General features: G+C 41.2%; 1 protein-coding gene across 1 annotated transcript; it reads left to right on the top strand.

Moving 5' to 3' along the window:
* Window positions 1-364: 364 nt before the first annotated feature.
* Window positions 365-19,304, top strand: SMTNL2 (smoothelin like 2). The gene is made up of 9 exons (XM_036395174.2): window positions 365-1,289; window positions 7,191-7,281; window positions 7,989-8,231; window positions 8,916-8,969; window positions 10,490-10,565; window positions 12,592-12,762; window positions 13,322-13,439; window positions 14,751-14,902; window positions 16,845-19,304. Exons 1-9 carry the CDS (start codon window positions 885-887, stop codon window positions 16,969-16,971), a joined length of 1,437 nt encoding a protein of 478 aa, XP_036251067.1. The 5' UTR covers window positions 365-884; the 3' UTR covers window positions 16,972-19,304.
* Window positions 19,305-19,724: the final 420 nt, after the last annotated feature.

The following is a 19,724-nucleotide window of genomic DNA, read 5'->3' as shown; positions in this document are numbered from 1 at the left end:
CTGAAAGGGTTCTGCATCGTGGCTCTGGTTAGCTTGACAGAAATGTGTCGCATCCACCACGCACCCAGATTGGATCGGCTGGACGACTTGGCAGCTCAATACTAATGCCCATGGAATTGCACCTACTGTGGGAAACGTGTAAGTGTGAACATGCTGGCTACAAGTTTCTGCCCATGAAAGCGTAGAAATTTGGCAGTTTGTCTAAGGGTGCATGTGCGTGCATTTCCGTCTCTACGCCCTCAAAGACCGTTCTCTCCTCCCCTCGCCTCCGTGTTCCTCGCTAAAGAGACAATCTGTGCATACTTTCACATCGTCATCGTCCAAGCAAGCCGGGAAAGACCTGGTACTAACCCCTCCTCCCCTCGTTCTGTCTCTCTCCGATTCCTTCCCGACCCACTTCTCCCACTTCTTCCTTGCTGCACACCGGCGCTGCCGCCCGATTCGAGCCGTCTCGCTCCCGCGGCCCCGCCCGCAGCCCCTCGCGGGCTAAAGGCCCCGCGCAGCTGTGAACGATCCCGTGGCCCCGCCCCTTCCCCCTGCTTGTTCCACCATTCCCTCCCGAAATTCCATCTCCCCCTTTGAAGAAGTGCACGTTGAGCGGGGCACACCGGGCAGCAGCACGACCCGCACCATCCGCGCCGCTTCTGTGCGGCGGCTGCCCCGGGCGCGCCCCGCCGTGCCCCCGCGTCCCAGCAGAACGGGCCGTGCCCGGCGGCGCCGGGGGCCGGGCTTAGGGCTGGGCTAGGGGCCGCCGGGAGGCACGGGGAGGTCTCGAAGAAGTGGAGAGGCTGACGGCGAAGTGGGGGGGACGGTCCGGCGCCTGCTGATAGCCGCTGCCGACCTTCCTGCGTCCCTGCCCGCGCAGCCTGCGGTGCGCGGACACCATGGCCGGCGAGAGCGAGGATTTGAACAGTCGGGAGGCGCAGACTGTCTGCGACGGCCTGGAACGCTACGAGGACACGCTGCGGGGCGCCGTCCGGGAGATCCATGTGGACATCCAGCTGTTCAAGCAAGGAGTAGGCCGGCAGGTGGAGGAGGTGCTGCGCCTCGCCAGCCCCCTGGCACACGCTGTCTCTGAGCTGCAGCAGGAGAACCGGCGCCTCCGGGTACAGCTGGAGCGCCTGTCTCGGCAGGTGGAGGCCCTGGGCAGGTCGGCGGGGCTGCCGCAGGAGTGGGTGAACGAGGCGGCAGAGAGCCCCCAGGTCGTGGGGCCCGGCTCGCCGGCGCAAGGTTCGGCCGACGGCGCCTTCTCCGGTCATGGCAAGCGAACGGTTGCTGGCCGGAGCCAGGTAAGCAGCCAGGGAGACGACAGGAGGGAGGGCCAAGGGCAAGCATGAAGGGATGCTTCACGGGTGTTGCCAGACTGTGTTGGCACGGGATAATGTTTAGGTACACGGAGTTCCTCTTTTGCCAGGGGTCAGTGGTATTTTGGGAGGTGCTGTGAGAGATGGTCTTAGCTGTGATACCATCTAGAGATCTACCTGATTATGGCCCTCTTTGGTCAGACTGGGAGCTTGGTTAGAGTGGTAGCAACCTGTCAGTGCCCTGCGGTTAGAAATAAGAGGAGATGGGGCAGTCTAGGCTATCAATGTACGTGTGTACGCGAATATTTTTGTATCCTTTTTGGACTCGATTTTGGCAAGCTTGCAAAGGGGAATAGCTTAGCATATAGCAGGCAGTGGTTTCCATAAGATAACATCCCGCAGTGAGTCAGTTTTGCTGTCCAGCCACTGTCCCTCACTGCTGCAGCTCGTCCCTGAGAGGTTGACACAAGCTTTCGTGGTGTCCGTGACCTAAACTTGCACAAATGTAGTTATCCCTCCCACTGATAAAACTTTCTGCAGTGTAATGGAGCACTGTAACTTGGTGCACAGAAATCCCAATAGTGGAAAGCTCATCTGGTACCGAGATGTTTTGTGTAATTCTTTTTCTGTGTCTGTCTCTGTGATAAGAATTGAGAGCTCCTGTGCCACCCTTGACGCCAGGAGAGCGCAACCAGTCAGTGATTGGGTCACATAAAACTAAGGTACTAGAGACTTGGCTTTCACAGATGACAGCCTGTTTCACGTCCTTTTGGTTAAGCATGTCTTAAGGGGGTTTTAAAACTGTTGGAGCTTTAAAAAAACTGGTCTGTGGTCTGTCTAGGCTTGGGGTTAAAGAAAAGCTTGGAAGTTGCATTTACTAGAATTGGTAGGAATGAGGAGAGTCTGTATTGCATTCCAGCCCTCTTCATTCCTACTGACCTGTGTATGGGATCATTGGGCTTCCTACCTCTGGGCAAATGGAAAGGTAAAACTGTTATTTGATACATTCTAGCAACTGCTGCCTTTCCCCTGTGTGACAAAGGTAAGTAGCATCCATACAACTTCCAGACTGCTTCCTTTTTGTTCTGCGGAGCTATCCACACTTGCTTGTATTGCAAGGAATTGAAATAAGATGAGTGATACAGAAGGGACAAGGGATTGTGGTCCCTCACTCCATTTCACTCACTCCATCACCACTGTCTACGCTGTGGTGTGCACTTCACAGTCTGTGAAAGTCTTGCATCAATGTTACGGCCAATATCCATCTTTAAGTATCGGTCTGCGTTAAAGCACAGTATGAGCTTTTGTTTGGATGGGAACCTTCCTGGTTTGCTTTGGGGGTTTAAGGAAGATCACTTAAGTGCTGATCGTTCTTCAGTGCCCTCCCAACAATTTAGGTTGGAGAAGTTCCCAAGTTAGCAGAGCTGACCGAAAGGGAATTTCAGTACTGAGAAGTATGGGAGGTGCAGCTACAGCTATACATGCCAAATTTGTGCAGTGAAAACATGAGTTTGTGGGTCAGGTTCTGATGTGGCTACATGCAAATGACGAAAGACCAAGCCTTGGTTGCTGGGACAGTTGCTCAGATTTTCTGTAATGAACACTGTTCCTGCAGCTGATTCCAATTTCTGGATATAGGACTGAAGAATTTGAAACAGAATACCATAAATGGCACTGTGTATGTTTACAGACACACGAGCACCTATAATAAAACTGGTGACGCTTCTAGTCTTAGGAAATACTTCTATAATGTGAGACACGAGAAGCAAATAATACTGACCTGGAAATAGTAGCAAATCAAGATGTGCTCTTTTGCTCCTGAAAAGATTTATTGGTTGAGTTCCTTTTTACTGTGCGGTCGATGCAGCATTAATTGAATATCAGAGATTTTGAGCATCTTTGGTATCTCAGCCATTATTTTCTAATATTGCTAGATTATTTTTCATGGTAATTTCATTTGGGAAAAAAATGAATCCAGGGAATTCCAAGCATAGTTCAGAAGCAAGGACACAAATCTCCTTTTAATTCTAATCTGGGCAATTTCTGCTATGATGTCCTTGAAAGCTGATATAGAGCAGTCTAAATACTGGTTTCGGTGGAATTTTAAATGGCCGTTAGCTGCTCTGATTTGGAGGTGAGTCTTTCTGTTATTTTGATACCAGATTTCAACTCAGCTCTCTTAACCACGCCAGAGTCTTGAGAGCTGCTTTCACAAAGGTGGAAAATAGGGGATATTTGAAGAGGTAGTTTCAAAGATCTGGATCCTGGAGCCATACCTGCGCTACTGAGCATTTACAAAGAAAGAGTTTTGATCTTCCTTTTGTTGGTCTGATTTTACATTTTGGCAAGAGCTTCATAACTTAGGATATTTCCATAGTTTTTGTGATTAAGCATGATGCCTTTGTTAAGAGGGAGAACTAAAAGTACTTTAAGGGTGTCCTGTTTTAAAACCATCAGAAGAGTTTCTGTATAACTTGGACAGACAGCTGCAGAGAATCTGCCTGCAGTGGTCAAAGCCACAGAGAGATAGATAGCTGGCTATGACCACCTATGAAGGTCTAAACAAGTATTACTACCCATTGGGATCTCTCCTTGATGACCTGATGGCACCCAGCACTTACGCAGCCTGTGAGTAACTGCATAAGATGTGACTTGGGTCTATATAATGACCTAAGTATTCTAGCAAAGATGGGCTGAGAGAGCTGGGGTTATTCAGCCTGGAGAAGACTTCAAGGAAACCTCATTGCGGCCTTCAAATACTTTGGGGCTTACAAAAAAGAGGGTGAGGCACTTGTTTTTGTATGGGCAGATAGCAACAGGACAAGGGGCAATGGTTTTAAACCACTGAAAGTGGGCGGGTTTAGATTAGATGTTAGGAAGAAACCGTTCACTCAAAGGGTGGTGAAGCACAGGTTGCCCGGGAAAGTTGTGGATGCCTCATCCCTATCAGTCTTTGGGGCCAGGTTGGATGGGCTCCTGAGCAACCTGATATAATGCATGGAATCCCTGTGCATGTCAAGGTGTTGAAACAAGATGATCTTTATGATCCCTTCCAATTCAAACCATTCTATGGTTCTATAATGACAGGGAGATTACATGATTCCTAGAGCATTACATACTCTATTTCCAAACTATCTTAACTCCTCTGTTTGATAAAGGAAATATTTTGGTTTATCTTCTTTATTATTCTCTTATACTTCCAGAAGTGTCCTTTTGGAATGGTGACATTTCATGGTTGCCTTGATCCTATCTAGACTATTTTTGTTGTTGTTTGTTTTAATTCACTGTGGCATAGCCACAGGCACCTGCTGAAGCTGCTAAGAGAGAATTGTCCCCTCCTATCCATTTATATCCAGTATATCCAGTACTCCTGTTGTTTTTCTTCAGTGCAATAGTTTTTCTAATATGTTCATAGTGTTCAAGGTTTTTTCTTCATGTAGCAGGGTCAGTTACAGATAGAGGATACTTGTATTGTCTTGTGGACAATGGCTTTCTTGTAGTAGAATTAAGGGGTAAATGTGGTACACTTCTTTCTGGTGTCTAGCTGGCTTGTTTCCATTTCCTCAAAATTTCATTGTTCCCAGTATCTGATACCTCAGTGATCTCTATATATGCAAGGAACAGAGTGTGGAACTTTGCCTGGGTGGCAGTCAGTGGCAATATTACTGTTCAACAAAGTGAAGCAACAATTTCACCTATCATATTTAAGAATGGGATGTACTTCTCCTAGAGAAACAGCATTTCTAGAACCAGAGATTTGTATTGTGACCCTTGTGGTAATTGGTGGTCTTATGAATGACACTGAATGACTGAAATCTGTCATTTGAGTGAGAGTAATATCCTGTGTCTGTCATTCTTCTAGAATTTGACCTTGTTGCAGACAAAATCTTGAAGAGACATAACAGACATGTACCTTAGAGGTTCAGCGGGGAAATAACAATTGTATTTCTTTTTTTTTTTTTTTCCTAATCTTGTGAACTGGTGCTTATTTTTTCTGAATGCATTGAATTTCTACTACTGGCTTGCGATAATTGCAGCTTACAGTTAGGGATCTCCAAAGTGAAACTTCTTTGCAGCAAAGGAGAAATTCCAGCCGCCCTATAACTATGGAAAGTATTATCACCCTCCTTACATGAAAACCTCTGACCTACACTGAGATTAGTTCTACAAGCCAGCTTTGGATAAGGCGTCGAAAATATTAGTGTTAACTTTCTTTTCTTCAACTTCATCAGTTCTTCATTGTGTTGTTGTCACGAGTCGTACAAATGTGTACTTCTTATTAAGAACAGATATGTGTAGTTATCCCTCTGCTATTTATAATCTATGTAACCAGCACTGACAGAAGTAGTATTTCTAAACACACGAGTTTGTCAGAAGCTTGGCATCTCCACAGTGAATTCTGAAAGTACTTCAGTCTGACACTACTAAATGCCCATCAGAATCTGATCTCAGATCCTCCCACTGTTCTGTCAGCACATGGGCCTTCTTCCCCATCCTCCAGCCTGGTATCAGTTTCTTCTTTGGCACTGTTAGCCAAACCGTAGCAGTCAGGTTTGCATGAAATAAGGTAACACAGCACTTGACATTGCATTAGAAAGCAAGTTCAGTGTGTAGAATGCTACGTGACCTTTGCAACAATCATGTCATTTGACAATTTTACTCACCCACACCTCCCCAGCTTATAAAAGTAGATTCATGTTTACAGCCTACACAGGCATTCTTCACATTCTGGTCATAATGTGACATGAATGGCTAAACAGTTCTAACTGTGTATCATGGGTACATTCTAGGGAGCTGCATTAGCTGTGCTTTACATTTCAGTTCTGGATTTGAGCAGTAATTGTTGACTGGGATCTCAGTTGCACTAAATGCAGCAATAAAGGTTCTGAACCCCTGATTCTGTCTGGTTTCTATAATTAGTATTTGTTTAATTTGTAATTTTCTCAGTCCTGGCAGCTAGTGATAACCGAGTTTATTCATGCACAGTCCCTTTTCCAAACGTTTCAAAATAGGGGGTTTCTCCCAGAAAATTAAAACATCTGGATATTACTATGCAATCAATGAACATTTTTGTGGACTGTGTGTTGGGGAATTTCTCTCTACTACTTGTAGCTTGAAGCTAACTTGCTTCTTCTTGGAAACTTAACTGCAGTAATCATGTATCTGTGAAGCAGTTTCTTCTTCCTTTACTTATGCAGCCAAAAATCACATAGTTCCTCACAGTTTAACATGCCCCTTCAACCCCCAAAAAACCCCATCCCTACCAGACAAAAAAAACGCCAATCAAACAAACAAAACCCCTCAACCCCCCCCCCCTACCTTCTACTAAACCCACAAAAAAATTCCTGGCTGATTTTTCTGAAATTATATTGACAGCTATTATGAGGACAATTTATGCTTTTGCCAGAAAAAAGCTATAAAGCTATCCTTACAAACGTTACAGATTATAAAATAGCTGTAGTGTCCTGGGATTGAATTTACTTTGTAATGCCTGTACAATATGTTTTTATACTGTATTTTCTTTCTGCAGCAAACAGAAAAAATGCATAGCATTATTCCATGCAATCTCAATCAATTTCTCCACTGTTACATCAAGTCTTCTGTTTATCACCATTGCAGTGGGTGGCGATACTTTTATCTAACAAAAGATAACACTTCCTAGGTGCTTGGGGTCCGTTAAGGACACACGTGTGAAGATTGATTTAAGTTATGCACTGCCAATGCTTCATTGTCAGGCTCAGCTCCTGGGGTTAGGTAATTGTTCCTTTCTTATTTTGTGGTCACTTGCATGAGGAAGACCTGTTCTTGGCAGGTGTTTCTGGATATTCTTCTCGCTTTTGCTGCTGTTTGAAATTTAGCTGTCATGTCTGTTTTCTTTTCTGACAGAGCGTAGACCTGGATGACCACCAGAAACCTGAGTTTAGAAGAGTTTTTAGTTCTTCCATCATTGAAAATGGGCATCGATCTTCATCATCAGGTAGGAACAGGGCATGAAATGAAGCAGCACTGCTGGTAAAATACCTGATCTTGGCAGTCATAGAGCAGGACTCACATTTTGGAAGGGTTAGAATCTACTATAGTTTCAGGATGGATATTGTCTGGTGCCACCTGTACTTTATTTCATAATTAGTTTAGAAATTAAACTTTGGCTTTACTGTTAAGCATGTACTATGGTGTTTCATAAATTGGAAGCTATTACTCCTGCATTAACTTGAGACACAAGCGATAAGACCTTTTGTGGTGGGTGCCGTTGTAGTCTTCTGTCCCAAAACATGTTGCAAGTCACCCATCTGCTTCTGTCATCCTTCAGTGGACGAAGGACTTACCATCTCCACTTTAGAGAGAGTCATACAGTGTTTCATAAAACCATGAACAAAAATGCTGCTTCCTTAACTGGGGCAGGAGATTGTGAGTGAGGGCTGCACAGAGGAAGAGAAGCTTACCAAATGCAAATGCTAGTATATTAATGATCTGAAGATATTGCTCCTGCTGAGATTCACGTAGAGTATGTGTGATCGCTGCAAGGGTCACTTGGGCTAGAGTTGTTTCTGCTATGTAAATGGTATAATGTTTCAAAGAGGAGTAAGTCCAATGACCTGTAAAATATTGTTGCATGAACATTGGTTTGTAGCTTTGTTACAAACTGCAAACAAATTTACTTCCTCTCTCCCATTTTTTACTCAGGTCAGGCAAAAGTTGCCCGTGAACTGACCTGTTTTCAGATGTCAGAATCTTCGTCCCCCGAAGCCCATGCCCCTGCAGTCACCTTACAGATGCCCCACCTTCCTGTTACTGCAGTAACCAGGACATCTGAGAAGTTTTCAGGAGAGAACATCTGTCCAACAGGAACAACTAATACATCTTCTTGCCTGCTGGGACAGGGCAAGAGCGCAAATAAAATGGGAGTAAAATCTTCCAACCAGCCAGGTAAAAGAGAAAAATAACTTGCTGACGCCGCATCCCGTTTCCTTTCTTCAACTGGTGCTATGATTATTGTCCTGTGACCTAGTGGTCGTTATGAAACCTTGCTTCTATGGCTATATATCCCATTGTGGGACATTCCATTTTGGAATACTGTGGGTCCTAGCTGGAGCCTTCAGCTGTAATGTCACATCTGCAGAGAATTTTTGTGCCTAATGTATTTGAGTTTTTAGTGAAGTGTATCTGACAGCGCAGTTACTGAATTCAGTAAGTTACTGAATCTCTTAAACATGCCCAGCTCTTTTCGTTAAATTTGTGGACATTTTTAGTGCTTTAGGACTGGAGGTCCTGTGTGAAGTTAGGCAGATATTTGGCCAGCAGGTTCCAATAGTCATTTGGAAGAAGGAATGACTGACAGCAGTCTGACACATATACACATGTCAGTGATTGCAGAATCTTAGTTATATTGAAACTGAGTTTAAAAAAAAATTCACATGGAAGCCGTTCATCCTTGGCTGTGACACTTACAAATTGGACTATATATATATGGGTCAGAAATTATAGAAGGAGACTGGGATGGGATTGCTAACAAGAGATAGGGATTATTTGCAGATTATTCTTTCAGTTTTTATCTTACTAAAACTAAAAATGTAGCAAACACTTCCTTTGTCTTTGTTTGTGCTGATACAGTGAAGGACTGGAATTCAATTACCATGAGAACAATGGATTCATCTGCCACTGGAGGTGAGTATTCCTATCTGCATGCCCTTATGTAACAAAAATTGAGAGTGATTCTGGGCTCTTTGGGGGATCTGAGCATGTAGTTTTGACTTGTAGGTACATGGTAATACTAACATTGCTAACAAGTATGTATGCAGACTCATAGAATCACAAACACTTGTTCTACTCCATCAGATTCTCAATGAGTTCAAAGTGAGGGGTACTTACCCTTACTTGCACATGTGATGTACATGTGTAATGTTAGGCAGTCTCTGCAGTGGAAACCATAGATGCCAGAAAAGTGAGGCAAGCAGACAGCTTGAGCAGTGAAGATTTCAGCTGATCAAGTGAAAACTGTGACTGCACACAAGGCAGTTGGAAAGTGGCATGCCTACCCACATATACTGAAGCAAATTACTTTGAGCAAGATAAAAGTAAGGCGTCTCCTTTGTCATATAATGTGGTAAAGGACAAAATGCTTTAAGGATTTCTGATTTCAGTTGAAATAGGTGAGTTGAGCTCTCTCCAAAAGTACCTCTGATTGCTGTCACCAAGTTGTTACTGTCTGCACAATGTACTGGCATTTCACAGTGGTCTCAAGTGTCGGTTTATTTAGCAAAATATGTAGCCCTTCCGGAATAAGGATTACATTCCTCCTCATCTGAAAACATCTGAGATTGGCATAAATATCTGGCAATTGTTAGTGGTCACAAATTTGTCACACCTGTATGCTGGCATTTACCAGTGTGTTTTACATAAGAAGTGTAGTTGATCTGGATCACTTCTATAAGAAGAGGGAAGAATTCTGCATTTTCAGAGAGTAAGACAGTGATCAGGTTGAACTGCTTCTAAGATGGCAGTCCTTCGTGTATAGAAGGACCTTTCAAGAAATCAGCTGCTGGTTTATGCAACAAATTTTGGCTTTGGTACATTAAAACTGGGCAAGGCACTCCACTGTTTTGCAATTATAGAGCACAGCTGGAGTCCAAAGCTGAGGCCTAAGAGGCAAAGCACAGAAGGTAGAACCTCAGAGGTGGAGGGAGGAAGAGGGAAAGTTGATTTTAAGCCACATTTGCAACTTCGAATCTGTTCTGCTTTACAAACTAAAATGTCTTCCTGGTAGAAACTAGATAATTTAAATTATGTACTCAATTACATTAAACTCCCCAGGGCTTGTCTGCTAGAATGACTTTTGCAAGCACCACTTTTTCCTTTAACTGAAATGTCAGTGGCAGTGTGCCCTGCTCTGAGGGCCTGAAGTGATCTGACCTTCCAACTGCAGTTTTATCAAAGGCATCCTCTTGGAGTCCTTCCTGGTATGCCTACACTATCCTCGCTGCAGTTTTACAGAGGAATTGAACTGCTGGGGAAAATCCTTCCCCAGCTTGTTAGCTCAAATGGAAGTCAGAGGCCTGCAGCTTTACAGTGTGGTGAGTAAAAATCAATGCGTGTCTATCCATCAGGAAAGCACATGAGGAAAGTTTCTATTTGAAAGCACATGAGGAAAGTTTCTGCACTAATGCATCTTTTCTGTTTTTATATAGAGAATGCTACTTCTGTCACCAAGCCTGTCTCAACTGTGAACTATGGGCTGCGTAGTGGAGCCAAAACCAGTGAAAGGTATGCATTTTTCATGACATTTTGTTAGGCCATTGTGGTCAATGTCGTCTCAAGGGACAAATGTTCTGCTGACTTGGAAAACAGGTGAGTCCCAGATGCCATTTTAAGCACTGGATGTATCATTGTACATTAAACTACTTGCCTCATGATCTCTTGCATTCACATAGGTAGTTCATTTAATGTATGTATGTACATACATTAAATTACATTAATGTATATAACGTATGTGCTATGTCCATCAACATGTAAATGGGCATATTCCTCTTAACCACACTTCTACCTTCAGCGAATCACCAATCAATGTCAGTGACTACTGGAATCATCACACTATCTGTACTAAAACCATCCTAGTGATGTACTGTACATAGTAATTTTCATTCAACACAGCGGTGCTTATATACATACCCTGAATGTTCTCAGGTGAAACATACCAGGTTATTTATTGATTGTACTTCTCATGGGAAATCAGTAACCTGCTGTATATATCATGTTATATGTCTAGTTTGAGGATCACTCGTTCCCCCTAAACCCCCTGCATGACTTGCTCTTTTGTGCCTCTGATTCCTATATCAGGGCCATATCCTGGTTAATCCTCACACCTTTCTTTTCAGGAGGCATCTAGTAGGCTGTACATCAACATCACGCCTGCGATTACAGCTTTGGATAGCCTTAGCACATTTGGCTCCTTTTTTGGTGGGGGGTGCTTCTTCAGGCTGTCCCACCAGTGCACCAAAGAACAAATGAGTCACTGGTATACAAAGTCACATATTTTAAGCATGTTAAAGGCTGTGAGCTTTCCTCTGGGCTAAGTGGAACAGAGATGAGAAAGGACTAAATTTTACAGAGCACTTTCAAGTAGACCTAACTGTGAATTTCAACACTGTTTTAGTCTTATTGAATAAGATTATCAGTGCTTGATAGTGGTGGATTTTTGTTAGGAGGAGGAAGCTGTCAGATCCTTTGAAAACAGTTTTAAATATACTAATCTGTGTTGAAATTAGTACCTTGGGTTTATTTTTGGAAACCAACATATGATTACCAGCAAATATCCTTAGTTTGGCTCGGCTAGACTAAATTCCTTGCTGAGGACTACTACACATTCTTTATTAACTCAAGTTGCAGTTGCTTAGTAGAGAATTACATGGTATCACAATTATTCCTGGCATATACAGACATGCTTAGCATGCAAAATATTCATCAAGAAAAGAATTGGAGAGAAGAACGTTTAAATCTCTTAAATTAGGCTTGTATCTGTCTTGAAAACAATCGCAAATTAGGCATTACATTTCCTCCGAGGTAGTTCCAACATCAGCACTTCAGCATTTGAGTCATGATACAGTGAGCACACTCGAGAACTTGGTGTCATACCTGACCTCCATCTGTACCAGAAATTAACGCGATGTCATTGTTCTTTGCCTGTTTCCCCATCTCTGTGATATGGAGTAATTCCAAATGCAATATTTGGCTTTCTTCATTAATGCCAATGAAGCAGTATATGGCTCAAACAAACACAAATTAGAATATATTTCTCAATCATATATACAGCTTGCAGTCAGTAAAGCAACACTGTCAGAAGGTCAGAATTCAGTGTGCTACAAGTAAAAATTTCAAGAGTACTTCCTGATTTATTCTTCAAGTTTCATTTTAAAAATGTCACAGCCTCCAAGAACCCTGAAGTTGGAAATCGATGGGATTTAGTGCTCCTGTGTGGCCACAACTTTGGTTTTTTGTCTTTTTTTTCTTGAAGGTTTTTAATTGTTGTTCTGCTCAGTGCTATAAGGTGCTTGTGGCTTGTCCAGCTGTGTCCTATTTGTAACAGTACCTTAGGTGCTTCAATACTTAAGTGCTGTTGTGTGTCAATAATAATTTTACTCTTATTAACATTGCTTTTTGACTCATGCAGGTCTTCTTGAAATGGATCTTTTGGAAGGTTTAGAGACAATAGTTGAACCTTTATGCTTGCTCTTGTCACTGCAGAGAGTTACTCTTTCATTTACCACATACTTTTCACGTTATGTTTCTCCAGTGCCATTGACAGTTGCTGTGAGGTGACACCCAGCTCTCCCTCACCTCCTCCTGCTGTGCATCGCCCAGTTGAAAGGAGGCGAGAATTGGTGCGGTCTCAGACGCTCCCGCGGACTTCAGGAACACAGGCCAGGAAAGCGCTTTTTGAAAAACTTGAACGTGATGATGGAAAGTACGTCTCAGTCCTTGTCTCCAGAATGGTTTGTTAATGGAAAACTAATTTGTCAGTTATTACCAGCAGAGTACAGCTGGGTGGGAGAACTCTCTCATTGTAGGATTTGGAGCTAAGGAACAATACGAGGCCCCTAAAGTTTCACTGACTTACAGACCAAGTCTTGGAAATTCACAGCTACAGAATTCTCTGACTTTGGAGTTGTTCAGCTGAAGCAGCAGGTTCCCTTTTATCAGGGAAGAGTTCTGTGAAAGTTGCCTTCTCCATCATTATAGGAGACTGCAAATACAGTGTCTTTCTGTTGCCATTCATTAAGGATCAAAATATGGACACTTCTTGATGGAAGTATGATTTAAAGAAAAGAGGAATTGGAATTCTGTCTTCCGTTTAATAAAACTAAGTTTTTCTTGCAGGACCAACAAGTCGAGGTTTCAGCAACATGTTTCTCAAATATCACCTGGACAGGGGCTGACCTGAGCAAAGTTGTATAGATGTTCCTGACAAAGAGGTTTAAGTTTTTCTAGAATGTAATTTAATCTGGTCTCTGTTAATTTTCCAGAGGAAAAGGAGAATCCAGAGCTAAGCTGAAGAGGTCGCTGAGTTTTGGGGTTGCCAGCGCTAGCAGCATTAAACAAATTTTGTTAGACTGGTGTCGCTCAAAAACCATTGGATACAAGGTAAAGATATGGTAGTATTTTCATCTCTCTCTTTTTTGTTTCAAGAGAATTTGCCAAATTCCGTGCTCAAAGGCTGAATGTAAAATATGCTAGAGAATTAGTTAACTTCCTCAAAGTCATCAATTTTTGTGTGGGTAACATGAATATGGTTTCTGTAGGCAGCAATTTAAGACTGTCAGTGACTGCATGAACAAGATTCTGTATGTATATTAAAGCAATGCATTAGTGTTTTTCTAAAAGCCAACCTTTTTGTGCTTATGGATAAAAATTTCAGTATACGCTCAGACTTTTTTTTCTTAGTTGCAGGCTGTAATTTTTTATTCACATTATACATGACAAGTTCTGAATACATGGAGACTATGGTCATTTTGCTACATGCAGACCCAAGTACTCTCTTAGTATTCGACAAATAAATTTGTAATAAATGGTTGAGTTTCAATCATACTTTGAGTAAATTTTTGTGAGGTAGCATCAGTGTTACTATAGGAATACAGCAGTTGAGATTTTACTTATTTTACCTGGCCTTAAACTGGAACTGTCAAAGAAATACAGAATTTTTTTTCTAGGGATTTTTTGCATGTGTTTAGTATGTTTTTCAACATTACTAAATGTGCATAATTATTGCTAAAGTGTAGAGTATAGTGTAAATAAGCAGAACTAATTAAAATTATGGTTAATTGCTTATCAGAAGAGCTGGGACTTGAATTTTATATGATGAGAAAGCAGCATGAGACAAATATGTTTCTTTTCACTGTGGCATTTGAAAGGAACAATAAGAATTTGTTTTGAGAATCAGGTTGTGCAGTAGGCATGATTTTTCTTATATTTCTACCTATCTGTGTGTAAACAGATATTGAATTGGGCAAAGCCAGCAAGCATAGTCTTTATCTAGTGTTATTCACAAAATGAACTGTTCTTCAATTTTAAATCCTCCATAGGGTGATTATGGTTATATATAAGCAGTGTCCTTAGTTTTCCACAGATACTGAGCTGGTGCATCAGGCCTGCTCCAGTGCTCACTGATGTTGATGAGATTCTTCACAGTATTTTCAGTGGGCTTTGGATCAGGGACCTTGACTATATGTCTGCTTTGCATCTGGGTATTTAAGCAAAGAGCTTTTATTGCTTTTTAGTGCCATTTTTTTCACCAGAATGTCAACAATGAAATGGACATACAAAGATGGGAAGAAGAAAATAAAGCCTGTGCTCTTGCTGGTGGGAAAGAATGATAGAAAACTGCATTGAACAAAAGCAGCTGCTCTTATTTGTTCCCCTGTGCTGCATTAACGTGTATTTTTTTCATCATGACAGCACATTGATCTGCAGAACTTCTCCTCAAGCTGGAATGATGGGATGGCATTCTGCGCTCTTGTGCATTCTTTCTTTCCTGAAGCTTTTGATTATAATAAGCTTGACCCAGCTAACCGCAAGCAGAACTTTGAGCTGGCCTTCACAACGGCTGAGTGAGTACATTAGTGCTCTGGGAAGTGCTTCCAGTTCAAGTCTAATGCACCTGAGCAGCAGTGAAGAGTTTCATTATTATTCTTTTTGACTCTCTATTGATGCCTTGGGAGGCTGCCTAGAACAGAGGCTAGACAGTGTTAAAGGAATAAAGTAGGTATTTAGTAAAAAGGCCTTCAAAGGATACACCTTGGACAGTACAAGAGCCTGGCCAAGGCTACACCCGAGATGGATGATGGATCACACGTTTTCACACTTTTGTAAGTTTTGGTGCATTTACATATTGGGGTTAATTGTCCAATTACACCTTCAGATTACGAAGCCCCATCCTCCCAGATTGCTGTCCTCAATTCGCTGCTGTTTATACTTTTTGGGCCTGAAGCTGCAAGGGTGTCCTTGGTTCTCGGACTGGGAGAGGATTGTTTTGTCTGACTAAACTGTGAGGAGAACTTGCTAACACTTTATATGAAGTTCAGACTTATATACTCATGCAGTACAGAATCTGGAAAATATGAAGCTAAAACTTAAGGCATCAGCATTACTAGCTTGCATGTATCATGCCAAAAAAGACAATAAAGCTCTGCAGAGAGAATGCATAGAACATGTGGGAAACTTCATCTCTGTTCTTCTTGAAAAAGAACAAAGGTTGAATTCAGTGTAAGTACAGATCAAGACTGAGAGCTTCTCAGTATCTCAACCAGGTAACTGCATTTCTGAAAACAGGCAGAGCTAATACCCTCCGTCACATTATCCAGATTCTTTTTTATGCTGTATAGCAGGTAATTAAATGCTAACTAATTTGTTAAAGTCATTATGAATGTGAACCTGCCAGTCAGAGATAGTAACATTTTTGAGCTGATATCAATGTGATTCTTAGGGTAAGACCTCTCCATGTGCTATGCAGCTGGGTTTGGTACACTTTTTCCAAATGGTAATAGGCGGTACGAACACATGGCTAATGAGGTAACTTAAAGAACTGGATTTGCCATTGCCCATTCAGAAAAAGCCTTTCACATTTCTTGACATAATGTTGTTTCTCCTTATTACAGCCTCTAGCAAAGGAATTAATTTGGGAAATACAAGTATTTTTATAAGTACACATATATATAAAAAAATTTTGTTGCTTGTCAGTGAGTTGAAGGAGATTCTGTGATACATTTAGGTGATTGATCTCTAAAAAACTATCTACAACTCTCAAGGGAAAGCTGCAGTGTTCTTCTACCTCAGTTTATATAAACAGTAAGTTTAGGGGAGAACAAAAGACACCATAAACACAACACTAAGAAACATTAGGTGAGAGAAAATTACAGAAATTACTATTCGTAGCTATGATTGCCTTTAAACTGATTTGAGTGTCAGTAAAGGCTATTTTCTCAGCTATTGCTGTTCACCCCAGTACTAGCTATGCTGATACAATTGAACCCTGCCCTTTTGATTTTTCATCTTAAGCCTCTGCAGATCTGTTCCTTTCTGCTGATCCAGATCACTCACATCTTGAAGATATGGGTGTGGTGGAGAAAAAACAATTCACAGCCACATGGGCCTTCATCAGCACATCTCATCTCCTCCTGAGTTTTTCCATTCTTTTGGAACTCCCTATATATAGCCAAGAACTGAGACATGGGCAGAGTAGTGTGAGATTGGGTTACATGCTACAGATACAAGGAATGTGAATGATAGTGAAAAAAGCACCACCACTCCAGGGCTTTAGATCAGATCCCAGTATAAAGCAAGAGACAGAAAGAACAGGAATATTCTGTGGTCATAAAAAAAAAACAACAATGTCCAGCCTGACCTTGCTCAATTCACTGTGAAATGAAATGCTGCCAATAAACCTCACGATTTCTTAAATATTTCAATGGTGCTCAAATCAGAGCATCAAATGAATTCTGGAAGCAGTTATGTAACTCTTGATTTGTTGTATCTGTTTTATTGTTAATACAGGAAAATGGCTCACTGTGACCGTCTGATAGAAGTGGAAGACATGATGGTGATGGGTCACAAGCCAGATCCCATGTGCGTCTTCACCTATGTCCAGTCTCTGTACAGTCATCTACGGTGTTTTGAATAAAACTATCGACACCTCTCCAGCCAGAAGGGTCAAGTACAGCGTGCTAATAGGAAGACTGACATTTTGCAAATGGAGCACAGTATTATTTCTTGCTTTGTACTGTCCCTTTGCTAACGTTCAGCTGTGTAGCTGGCTGACTGAAGTATTTCTGAGCAGTGCCCTGAAGTGTTGATCACATCACCATGTCAGTAATTTGGAAATAGGTTTGAGAAAGACAAAAAGACATTGGCAAAAGCAAATATTGTCATTTTGGTGCTAGTAGTAGATTGGATTTTTAGGATTTTTATGTTTAAAGATCACAGGAAGCAAATCTACTTCTCCTGTCTGTAAGGTTAGGGACAATTTTATGCAGTGATTCTGGTATGAAGGTGTTCCATCTTAAAATGCAGGTAAAACTCCAGAAGATAGCACCTTCAGTTTCACTTCTCTGTTGAACATAGTATAAAAGAAACAGCAGACGGACAAGGAAAATTCTGTTTAGCAAATAATGACCTAGAGTACTCAACCATTAGAGCAATCAATTTGGCTCTAATGAGCCTCTCCTCCAACCCTACCCCTGCACTCTAGCATACACACACACAGATCAAACAGGCATTGTTTTGTTCTCTTAAATCATAAAGACAGCATAACCTCTTGTCTGATGAGTGTGGTGACGGATTACTACGTTACATAATGGCATTTGTCTGTAATGGTCAAATCTAATAGTATTTGCTGAGAGGGCTGCTAATGCCTCTGCTGGCAGTCCTGGATTGATTTCTTGATCAGACTAGCAACAGCTGGGACTCCTCTTTGTCTGAGATCGTGTGCTTGCATGGTGTAGGATTGCAGGAAAGGTAGGAGCTAGCAAGGTACAAAAGCCTTTGAACAGTTTTAATAGAAACAAGCCTGTTTCTGTAATGTCCTTTTACCTGGACTCAGGGGGAGAGCAGCTCTTCAGTGTGGACAAGAGTGAACTCTTTTCAACTTGTTCAGTACAGATGCTGATTCTGAGGCAAATGAACAATACACAAAAATATATATGAAAGATGTGGGAGTTTTGAAATAGTTTCAAAAGCCTTGCACTAGTTTCAGTTTTCAGTTATATTACTATTAAAACCACAGTACAGTTAGATTATTCCAGATTTACTGGACTGAAAAAAGCCTTCTAAAATTATTTCTTCCCTAAGAATAGGCTCATAGAAAGAAAAAAAAAAATGAAAGCCACAAATCATCTGCTCATGCTAAAGAATGTTTCTTAACCTGCCCTTGTGCTTTTTGTAGATATTTAGAAAGATTAATTTGGTTCTACATTGATGTGTAGATATTTAGAAAGATTAATTTGGTTGTGTTGATGACCATTTATAATAAAATATGTCAAGCACTCTTCAGATTTATTGCATCTTTTTAGAATGATGTGACAGATAACCAAGTAAAATCAGTGAAAGCACAGAGCTTTTACTTAAAAGATTTTTGTTCCAGTCATGATTCTCTGTGCTCTGAACTTCAGTTAAAAAAGTACATAAGTTCAGCTGCATTTGAAATATGATTTTACTTCAGTCTCCCTTTCTAGTCTAGTTTACTTAAAAACCATGAATGAAGCACCAGCTTTGTTAGCATATAAATGCCATTGCCTTCAGTTCTTTACTTTGTCTTGAATGATTATAATTCTGAGGAGTAAGTGTGTGCCTATAGCTCTGCCAAATACACTCTAAGGATAAACATATCGTACTTATGTTTTGGAGGAGTTTTGGTTAAGCATGAGGAGAAATCTGTCCAAAACTAGCACATACAATACACCTATTTACATTCTTACAGTAGAGTACTTTTTATTGAGTCCATCATAATTACCATGAGAGGGTCAATACTGGCTTAATACATCGCATTCCTTCACAGTCCGAGGTCATAGATGATTTTACTGTGTGATATGAGTGCTGAAGACGCAGGTAAGTGCTTGGCCAATTTAGGCCTAATAGCATATAATTATATAAAGGAACTTTTAGACTGTAAAATTATTGCTAATTCAACAGGGTGAATCTACATACTTTCTGTAATTTAGCTTGTTTTTGCAGCTATCCACAAGGTATTTGTGCAGGTTATCTAAAGTCTTCCCACTTCAGAGAGGTGACTAAAGATATCTGGGACTTAACAGCCACCTGTTTGCAGGAAAGTTGAAGACTGTAAGTTGAGTTGATCTATTGGTGGTTTGTGTGTAAGGGTTTAGGGAGATAGTGCTATGACATACTTCTAGAAAAACTTACAGCTTTCTGCATTAAGAGGTCTGCTCTGTATGAATAACCTCAACTATTTGATTGTATGATTAAATTGAAATTAAAGTATATAATGTATGCCCCCAATTGATTTTTCAATATTTTTATTTTTTTAATGCAGAGCACGTGTGTATGTGTATATGACAGTGTGTTTAACATGAATGATAAAAGAACAATCTATTAAGTTGGCGTAGTATATATTTTACACAAATGGACTGTTTCTTAACTTTTCTAATGTTTCTGTATTACATCTAAAAGTATATCTACGGTTGTTTATTGTCAACTTGATCCTACTTTTAAAGGCTAAATCAGTTTGTTCTGTGCAATATTTTCAAAATAATGTCAGCAGAGACATCATCTACTTTTTAAGACTATTCTGAAAGGCTGCCAGAAGCTCTCTGATGAGCCTTCTGGAGACTGAACAGCCCCAGCCCTCTCAGCCTTTCTTTATGGATTATTTTGGACTCTAGTGGAACACCACTGTTCAGACCTATTATGTTAGTCTGC

This window comes from Molothrus ater, chromosome 21, assembly GCF_012460135.2.
Source record: "Molothrus ater isolate BHLD 08-10-18 breed brown headed cowbird chromosome 21, BPBGC_Mater_1.1, whole genome shotgun sequence".
In the NCBI taxonomy this organism is placed as follows: domain Eukaryota; kingdom Metazoa; phylum Chordata; class Aves; order Passeriformes; family Icteridae; genus Molothrus; species Molothrus ater.
Note: the sequence above shows the minus strand (reverse complement) of the source record. Positions and strands in the feature narration are given on the sequence as shown.

Bases quoted from the DNA above. Each gene is read 5' to 3' on its own strand.
- SMTNL2 (XM_036395174.2), top strand. From the start codon at position 885: ATGGCCGGCGAGAGCGAGGATTTGAACAGTCGGGAGGCGCAGACTGTC. The intron at 10,566-12,591 runs GTATGCATTTTT...ATGTTTCTCCAG, and splicing joins GGAGCCAAAACCAGTGAAAG to TGCCATTGACAGTTGCTGTG. The intron at 12,763-13,321 runs GTACGTCTCAGT...TTAATTTTCCAG, and splicing joins CTTGAACGTGATGATGGAAA to AGGAAAAGGAGAATCCAGAG.